Source organism: Salminus brasiliensis, chromosome 2 (assembly GCF_030463535.1).
Source record: "Salminus brasiliensis chromosome 2, fSalBra1.hap2, whole genome shotgun sequence".
NCBI lineage: Eukaryota > Metazoa > Chordata > Actinopteri > Characiformes > Bryconidae > Salminus > Salminus brasiliensis.
In genome coordinates, this window is record NC_132879.1 from 49,254,965 (window position 1) to 49,264,919 (window position 9,955).

Consider the following 9,955-nt stretch of genomic DNA (forward strand, 5'->3'; position numbering starts at 1 on the left):
CTCTGAAACCCCCCCCTCCCCAAAAACCGAGCTTTTCATCAATAGACAGCTTACATGCTTATTCTTCCGACAGGCAGTTCTAAACCAGTATGTCTCATATTTTCCATGGCGATTATTAAAACCAGTAAAAAAGTTTTTTTCTAAAAAAACAATTTTATTTTTAAAGAACATTTATTTTGATTATTTATAATTTAAAATCAACAAAAAATGATTGATGACATATGATGCATCGGACCTTGGCTTGCGAAATGTTTCTCTAACTGGACCTTACTGAACTTTGCTGTAAAACCCCTGCTGCTGTGTGTGAAGCAGCCCTACATAATAAATTCACCACCTCCACCCTCATAGATATTTACTAGGGGTGTAATTGATGGTACACAAAAGTTACGATTAGGTTCACACTGCCGCTTGGACCTCTCGGTTCGGTACGGGTTCAGTACAACCCCACACAATCATAAGACCACTGTCAGTTCTTCTGACAGAAAGAGGGAGCCTCTGACAGAGACTGTGTGTAAGCAGCACAGATAGAAGTTATAAGATAGACTGAGTGAGAGAGTGAATGAGTGAGTGGACTACTGTCTGAATCAGTGAGTGCTGAGGGTTGTTTGAGTGGCTGAACTGATATTATTTCCTGTAATCAGTTCAGTTCACACTGAATCTCTGATCTCTGATCAGGTTTCATGACTGCTCTGATCTCTTCTAACAGGAAGTATCTTCTCTGAAGAACAACAATCAGGATATGAGGATGTGGATAATGGGCTTTTCTCAGGTAAGAGAATCACAGTGTGTGTGAGCACTGACAAAATCTATTCAACTCAGAAATAAAATAATACAAAACAATGATCAGACATTATTAATCATAATTCATTTATAATAAAAATAAGTTTTTTATCTATTATATTATCATCAGTTAACATGATTTTATTTACAATATTTATTGATATTATGCATTTATTTACTTTTACAACACAGTAAACCCATACATTGTATATATCATTGAGGTGCGTCTTCTGCATAACATTAAAGAACTCAGTCTGCAGAGTGTCAGCAGATGTATCCTATTATTTATTTGATGGGAATTCACACATAATTTCCTTTATTAATGTTTTATCAGCTCTCAGGTCATGTCTGAGGTTGTTTATTTCAGGACCTTGTAAGCATTAAGAGATGCTGAATATGTCATGTGCTTTTTCCAGTCTGCTTCTGTTTTGGTAAATTTTTTTTTTTGTTCTAAACATAAACCAGTTCTTGACTTGGCTTATGAACAGCCCCATACTGCACTAAACACACATATGTTCTCTATGGAGACACTGTATGGAGATCTGTGCACACATTCAGATTTCTCACTTGCATGGTATGCCTTGCAGGGACTGAAATAAATAATACACAGTTTATAAACCAGCTCAGAGATTTCTTTATTTCAGATCAGAAACATTTGCAAATGAAAGTGGTGTGGTGACTTCTGGCACACTGTCAGGCCTCATCTGAGCCTGTGTTTCAGTGTTGTGTTTAAGGATTGTGTTTGAGGGCCATTTAGTGGCTGAACTGAGATTATTTCCTGTAATCAGTCCAGTTTACACTGATCTCAACAGCAAGAGGCTTGAGGGAGGTTTTTTATTCTGAACAGATTTCTGATCTCCTCTAACAGAAAGTCTCCTCTCTGAGGAACAGCATTCAGGGTATGACGATGTGGATGAGGAGCTTCTCTCAGGTAAGAGGATCCGTGTGTGTGTGTGTGTGTGTGTGTGTGTGTGTGTGTGTGTCAAACTTATTCCACTGAGAAATATCACAATTTTACAATTATTTACCATTCTTTGTTCCCATACCTTAATAATAACACAACCAGTTTTCATTGTTTATTAATGTTATTTACTGAATTGATGAATTTCTGATGATCCTACAGAAGGTTTAAGAGGGAAAATGAGCTGCACACTGCAACTTCCAAAGATTTATGACTCTGACATTACTACATTTAAAGCCTCTCTGAGTTTCTATATTCAAATGTAATTAAAGTAATAAAATGTGTTCTTTATTTCCAGAAAAGTCTCAGGCTGGAGTAAAGAATGAGTATTATGATGATGTCATCACCAATGGTCTGATAAGTGAGTTCCTTTATTAATGAATCTCCTGATTTGATTTTACATTAAACTACAGTGTAAATATCTGATGCCCTGGTTATAAAGACAGTCTGCCTTTATTTGATTTAGGTGATGCAGAAAAAGAGGACCTAGGAGAGAACTATGATGATGTCATCACTGCTGGACAGATTCCTGATACTGAAGCTGGTGTGAATCTGATTTGATTTTTTAGTTTAAATAGAAATGCAAATTCAGTAGAGATTAAAATGTCATAAAATGATAAGAAAATATATTTGATTGTAAAGGAATAGATAAATAAATGTGACTCTCAGATCAAGACTATTAGAGGCGGGTAGGAGTCAATAACGAGTCCTGGAGTGGATAAGACATTTTTTAAGCTTAGAGAGACAGGATTAAACTTTACACTTCACTGATCTTGAGTAAATGTATAACTGATCCTTTCCTCAAGAGAGTTAAAATAATGCCAAGACTATTCTGAAGAACAAGAGCAGATTTGAGCAGTGTGTGAAATACCAAACAGCAATGGAAATTCACTTGTTCCAGTGTTGACTGGCTGCCAACTCACTTCTGAGTAATTTTGGAGAAGAAAATAGATAAAAGGTTTTCTAGTGAGCATTTGAAGTCTAAATAGCACTAAAAGGATAAAGGTATTGTATTTTCAGGGACCCCCAGAATGTAGATTTTGAGGCCTTCAGGGGTTCCTAAAGGTTAATTAGTGGGTTATAAATGTACATATTAAGTGGTTATGTCAAAACAGAATCAGAAATACAGTTTTCTACAATGTGATTTTAGATGTTTTAAATATCTCTGTTTTATTTTAGAGAACATTAATGAGAGTTATGATGATGTCATCAGTGGTGATCAGAGGTCAGCTGATGTAACAGGTATGACTGTAATGTAACAGTACTGTAATCTCCAGCATGAACACAGTCACTGATGATACTGATGCTGATTTAATGAGCTTTCTCTCTACATTCTGACAGAAGACGTGTCAGATAACTATGATGATGCTGTTCCCACTGAACCAAACTTCACCATTAAGACCAGTAAGATTTTATTCATGTAGAGAAATCATTTCAAACTTGAGCTTTAATTTAGTAAAACTTCAGGTTTGTTTCTGTTGTTCTAATTGATCTTCTCATGTTTGTGCAGTGGACACATCAATGGACTATCAGGAGGTCATCACTGCTGAACAGGATGTAGCAGCAGTCGAAGGTAATCATGTGTTTGTATTACATTACAGATTAAATGCACAGAAAGTCTGATAAAGTCTTTCATTAAAGAGTCCTCATTATTTAATATGGGGGAGAATAACATTATGAGAAGTGAAGTTTTTATCTACTAATTATTGTTATTTCTATTTGTATTTTTATCTATGTCTATCTATGTATTTAGAATTACATCTACAACAACATGTTTTAAACAAGTACACTTTGGGTTGAATCGGATCTTTAAAGTGGAAGCAAGAGCATGCAAAATATTTATTATTTATTATTATATAATTTATTTTAAACACCATTTTAGCCATTCATTCATGTTTAGGGATGTGTATTTAGGGACATAGTTATGATGTATTTGATCTGGCAGGTAAACATCAGAATCACACAGTAATAAAAATTTAAATATAAATCTGCACTCAGTCACTTTCGATGGCTGTTATTAGCCTTTATTGCAATTTTGACAGTTTCTGTTTAGTCCTCTACTGGAAAACAAAATGTTTTGTTAAAATATAACACCATGTCAATGATTGAAGTTTCATAAAAACAGTGGTGTCCCCTCTGTTCCCCCCCCTACATTACTAGGATTGTTGACTAAAAGTGCAATTTGTGTTGATGACGCGGAAGTGTGCACATAAATAATTCTTCACACTGGAAAATGATTAGTGCAACATTGGTTTCTAATCAAAAGTGGATGTACACTATATGGACAAAAGTATTGGGACATCTGCTCATTCATTGTCAAGGGTTTTTAAAAAAGCCTTTATCTTGCTTTTGTTGGAGTAACTGTCTCTGCTGGGCAGGGAAGGCTTTAAACTAGATTAAGTTTAAACTAGAAGGCTTTAAACTTGCAACTAAAAGTAGCTTAATGTGTTCATCAGAAAGGGTGTCCGCAAACATTTGGACAAGTAATGCATCTAATACTGTTTATCTGCATGAGTTTTAGAACCGTCCATTGAGGGGCTCACGCTCATGTAGAAATCATTCAGTATTCACTAGCCTCACTGGAGCATCTCACACACATTGGACATCATAGTTTGGTTGGGGTGTTTTGATCAATAGTAAAAAGTGCTGAAAACACTGCAAGGTGTTGATTTAATATATTTATATTATTCTTAATATGTGTTTTATGCAAAGCAGAATCTGAATCTGAGATGCCTCTCTTAATGTATTAAATGTTACACTTTCATTTTGCAGATTATGAAGATGTGGAGAAGCCTCAGACAAAGATCAGTCATGTGACTGAGAGACCACACCCAGTGCCTTTCTTCCGGAAATTACATTCAAACCTCTTCAGACGCAACAAATAATTTTTTGAATAATAGTTCATTCTAGCATTTTCTATCTTCTGGGTTAATTAGTTAATTAGTTCAATAAGTCTCATTAGAAGGATTCAGAAGAAATAATCATTTAGCTAGTATAAAAGCTGCAAATATAATTACAGTTTAAGGCTGTGGTTGTTTTAAATAAAGGGCTCTTCAAAATACAGATTATAAATAAGTTATCTGTTATTGTGTTAAACTATTGGAAAAAGTTTCTTTCTCATTATTTGCAAGTCTACAATGATTCGTTGATTAATATTCTTATAATAATTTGATTATATCCTAATTATAATTATGAGTGTCTGTTAATGAGTTTCTATTAGTGTACTGTTTTCTCCTTGCTAGTGTCACAGGGATGAAGCTCCTTAAAAAAGAAGGAAACTTTAAACTTGTTGAACTTATTTAAGGTGAACAGATCATGAGTGTAAAGGTACATTGTTTTTAGTTGGTGAACATAAATGTACTTCTACAGTGCCCTGTGTCCAGTGCTGCGATCTGACAGATACTTCTATTATGTAGGCCTAAACATGGGTCTTTCTGAGATCTTTGGGGAGATGACAAATGTATGTCCTCTTTCTGCTAGTGAATACATTTTTAGATAACATGGTTTGTGTATTAATGGAAAAATACAATAAGTTTGCTGTAGACAACACAATACAACTTAAACAAATATAAATGTTTTTACTGGTTCACATACCCTTGATAGCTCCACCCCAGTAACAAGCAAGGCATCAGGGTTCGGTACCTTTTCTCTCTTTTTTTATTTTACTGTTTTAACTCTATATTAATCATTCTAAAACTGTTCTAATAAAATGAATGAGTATGTCTTTGAATATATATTACAGAGGCAGTTTCCCATTGTAGTTTCTTTATTACAAAAAATGTCCCAACCATCTTCTATATCACCAGCTAGATCACCAAGTCCTGATGGTATATCCTCTGGGAAAGCCAGTGTAGGTCAGTGGTTAGTGTTAGGCATTAGTGTGTGAAAATACTGATCATACACTCAGACTCACTTTTGTGATTATTTATTAAGTGCTTATTATCAAGTTTGCAAGAATGTGGTGCTAAAAGTGTATTAAAATAGCCAATGAAGATTTTTTTTTTCAAGGTTGGCAAAATCTACTACTGCAAGAAAGATGCACTTTAATTGCTGCCCAAAAACTCAGGCTCTTACTCTGCAGGATCAGTTAGAGGTATGCTACCTACATACCAGGTGGACTTCCTGGACAAAGCATTATCCCCCTTTATGACCGATGTTAGTAGGTCCCCTTTTCCATCTTTGATGTTTAGCATTTCTGGTGGTGATGCCACCCGCTGGCTGGTACCTACACTACCCTATTAGCTGAGTTTAAAGTACTTCACATACAGAAGTTGAAGAGGCTTAATCAATCAATGATTAGATTACTTTTGTAAGTTAGTACTTGCTGGTGTTGAGAGGTTAATAAGGGCAGCGGTGTGGTCAAAGTTGAGCTGGAGCTCTTCAAGTTGTTGTTCTGACAGTGGAGAATGGTAACATGCATTCTGGAATTCCAGGTTAGATCATGCCTTTTTCATAGTACACTCATATTTGCAGTCCCAGTCACTGCATATTTCCTCTAAAACAGCAGTCAATCATTGTTTGTGAGGTGTGTTCTTATGGTGTCATAACAACACGAGCAAACACAGTGCAGCTTTTAATGATCATTCAATTTATTATATAAGAATAGAAATATAATAAGATAAACCACAGCCAATAAAAAATAACAGGCTCTTCTCACATTTGCTAAAAAACATGTAGATGACCCACAAGACTATTAATATTCTGTGGACTAATGGTTGATGTGTGATGTTCTGGGGCTGCTTTGCTTCTGCAGGACCTGAACAATTTGTCATAATGGAATGGGCTAGATGGAACCATGAATTCTGCTTTCTCTATCAGAAAAACCATGAAGGAGAATGTTCACCTGTCAGTTTGTGACCTTAAGCCTAAGCGATGTATGCAGCAGGAGAATTATCTGAAGCACACAAGCAAGTCCACATCTGAGTGGCTCAAAAGAAAGTTGACAAAATGAAAGTTTTGGAGTGGACAAGTCAAAGTCCTGACTTCAATTCTGTGACAATTCTGAGATTCTGTGGCAAACCTTAAACGGGCAGTTTATGCTTAAAAACTCTCCAGTTTAGCTGAAAATTAATCTACAGTGATGTAAAAGAATCATCACAAATGTTTGATTGAAGTTGTTATAGCCAAGCCAAGTACCTTTTTACATGGGTGATAAAGGTTTTGAATATATCTTTATGTTCTGTAAAGGGAATGATTATTTGAAACCTGAAATGTGTGTTTACTTACGTTGTCTTCATATTACAAAGACAAAGACAGCTACAGGTTCCGATGGTATCAGTACCAGGCTCCTCAAGTTCTGCGCAGATCAGCTGTGCAAGCTAGTTGAGCATATGTTCAACTTGAACCTGAACCTGAAAGTACCATAGCTGTGTAAAACATCTTGTGTGGTACCTGTGCCTAAAACACAGCACCCAAATGTCCTAAACAGCTACCTCATCTGATAAAGTCACTGGAGAGGCTGGTCCTTATCCAACTCCGCCCTCTGGTGAGCCCATCCATGGATTATCTTCAGTTTGCCTTATAGCCTGGCGTCAGGGTGGATGATGCTGTCATCTATCTTCTACACAAAGCTCTTTCTCACCTGGAGAAGCCCGGGAGCACTATGAGGATCACCGTCTTTGATTTCTCCAGTGCTTTTAACACCATACAGCCAGGGCTCCTGAAGGACAAGCTGGAACATAGTGGAGAGGACAGTCACCTGACAAACTGGATGCTTGGCTATCTCACCAACAGACCACAGTATGTGAGGGCACGGGACTGTGTCTCTGATATGGTGGTCAGCAGCACAGGGGCCCCTCAAGGAACGGTCTTGGCACTGTTCCTCTTCACCCTATACACTGCTGACTTCATGTACAGCTCACCAACCTGTCACCTCCAGAAGTTCTCTGATGACTCGGCGATCGTCGGCCTTATAACTAATGAGGAGGACAGCAGGTACAGAGAATTTATTCAAACTCAACAAACTCATAAAGAGGGCTGGTTCTGTCCTGGGATGCTTCTTAGAACCAGTGTAGGTGGTGAGAGACAGGAGCTGGAGAACAGCATGCTGGAGAACAGCTCCCACCCCATGCATGAGACTCTGGCAGCACACTATATATATTGTGTATATTAATATATATGGTGTATATGTTGATAATTTATCTATATTTTGCATCTGAGTATCTTGCTATCACTCTGCTGCTGTGGCACTGTGAATTTGCTGACTTTGACCAGTGGGACTAACAAAGGATTATCTTATCTTATCTTATCTTATCTTATTAGATTAAATAAATTGGATGATCTAAAACATTTAAATGGCAAATACAAGAAATTGGAAATGGGCAAATACCTTTTCACAACACTGTAAATATGCAACACACATACACTCTGTTGAAGACCAACATTATTAAGTTCATTGGTCAGATGAAAATCCTGGATGGCTACACATTCTATCATACTATCACATTATACCATAGTATTCCAACATTTGTTTTGTAGTATTAAATAATTTCACATAAGTCAACATGTCTTTTTGTAACCATTAAGTAATAAAAACAAACTTTTAGTAAATGACCTTTAGTTAAGAAAAATGAATGTCCATTTTTACATTCTCAAAAATAGGGAATATAAAGTTATTTTTGAGAATGTTAGAGGTACATACTTTTTGTTTTCCAGGTAGGAACAATTTTACTACTACATTAAATAGTAGTAGTATATTTACTGTATTAGTACGTACTACATTTATTGATTATTGATCCTCTGCTGCCACCTAGTGGAGAATACAATGCACTGCAGTGACTAAAACCTTTTTTCTGTAAGAGCTGAACAGCTTAAAGGATTGTGATAAAAAACATATTGATTTGATTAATTTGTATACATATGTATACATAATGTATTAGTGATTGAATTCAATAATACATTATGATCTTTACTCAGTTTGATGGTTTTCTGCATTTCTGTTCTTTCATCATCATTACTTTGCACTGATTTCTATACTCTATGTATTACAAAATTATATAAAAAAACATTTTATTTATATTAAAAAACATTATTGTATTTAGTTTAGTTATAAGTTAGTTTTTCTATATGTTAACTAAGAGCAGGATGTGTGTGCATTTGTGTTTATCAGTGTATGGATCAGCTCTCTGCAGGTGCAGCATTAAAGCTGAAGTGTTTCCTCTCTCTGAAGTCAGTCTCCTGTATGTTGGAGGGTTTCCTACCACACTGCTGCCAGCGTTTCTGCTCTCTTTCACACACACTCCTCTAGAGAGGGAGGTGGAGTTGTGTTGATCAGCGCTGACGCTCTTTTGATAAATATGGAAAAAGAAAAAAATGCCTCCTCTGATTTGTCACTGAAAATGTTTGATGGTTTCCTCTCCTCTTTCTAATAAAGTCATAGTGAGTGTGATTGGCGGCTGTGGGGTCTCTCTCTCTCTCTCTCTCTCTCTCTCTCTCTCTCTCTCTCTCTCTCTCTCTCTCTCAGTGTCTTCAGTCTCTCTGGGGGAGTGGAGGTGAAGCTTGTTCTGCTGCTGAGTTGAACGGAGTGTGTGCAGGTCAGAGGGAGATGGACAGCTGTGTGCTTCTCATTCTCCTGTCCTCTACGATCACTCTCTCCACAGCTGGTAAGTGAACTCCCACCATCAAATAATCAAAAAGATGTGCTGTACAAAGTTTAGTTCAATTCATGTTTTCTTATATAGTTTTAAGTAAATATAATATTAAACATGTACTTAAATAAATTACTAGAAGATAGCAGTATTTGGAAAGAGAATGTGATATGAAGATCTATGAACACAAAGAAAAAAATTAATTTCTCACTCTGTGTTTGAGCATTTACTGATGTGCGTTTCACAGTGTCAGAAAATGTCACCTCCTTTCTTTACAACTTTCCCATTTTCAAAAAACATGTTTGAAATGATTATGATGATGTTTTGAAATTCAGTTTATCTGCCAGTGGTCAGAAATCACTAAACATTTCTGCTTAAATTCTGCTTTAATCCATCAGTGAAAACAGTGAACGTCATCAACATTAAATTCCTCTAAATTCAAGACTCTGAATTATACAGAATGAAGTCCATCTGACAGATTCTCTTGAAAGTCCTTTACCTCATTTAGCATTTATTGGCAGATTTTTCTTTATTAACTCTAGTGGTTGCTAGAGTGTTGCTAAGCAATTGTAATGTCATACCAGGTGGTTGCTCTACTGTTGCTTAGTGCTTTCCATAGTGTTGCTAA

At 36.2% G+C, this 9,955-nt stretch overlaps 1 protein-coding gene across 1 annotated transcript in view; it reads left to right on the forward strand.

The window, feature by feature from the left end:
* Nucleotides 1-4,847, forward strand: part of LOC140549432 (scavenger receptor cysteine-rich domain-containing protein DMBT1-like) — a 61,969-nt gene extending 57,122 nt beyond the window's left edge. The window contains 8 exon segments of the mRNA XM_072673072.1: nucleotides 707-769; nucleotides 1,649-1,711; nucleotides 2,040-2,102; nucleotides 2,208-2,285; nucleotides 2,921-2,983; nucleotides 3,083-3,145; nucleotides 3,252-3,314; nucleotides 4,514-4,847. Coding sequence (XP_072529173.1) covers nucleotides 707-769; nucleotides 1,649-1,711; nucleotides 2,040-2,102; nucleotides 2,208-2,285; nucleotides 2,921-2,983; nucleotides 3,083-3,145; nucleotides 3,252-3,314; nucleotides 4,514-4,626 — 569 coding nt within the window. The 3' untranslated portion in view covers nucleotides 4,627-4,847.
* The last annotated feature ends 5,108 nt before the right edge of the window (nucleotides 4,848-9,955 follow it).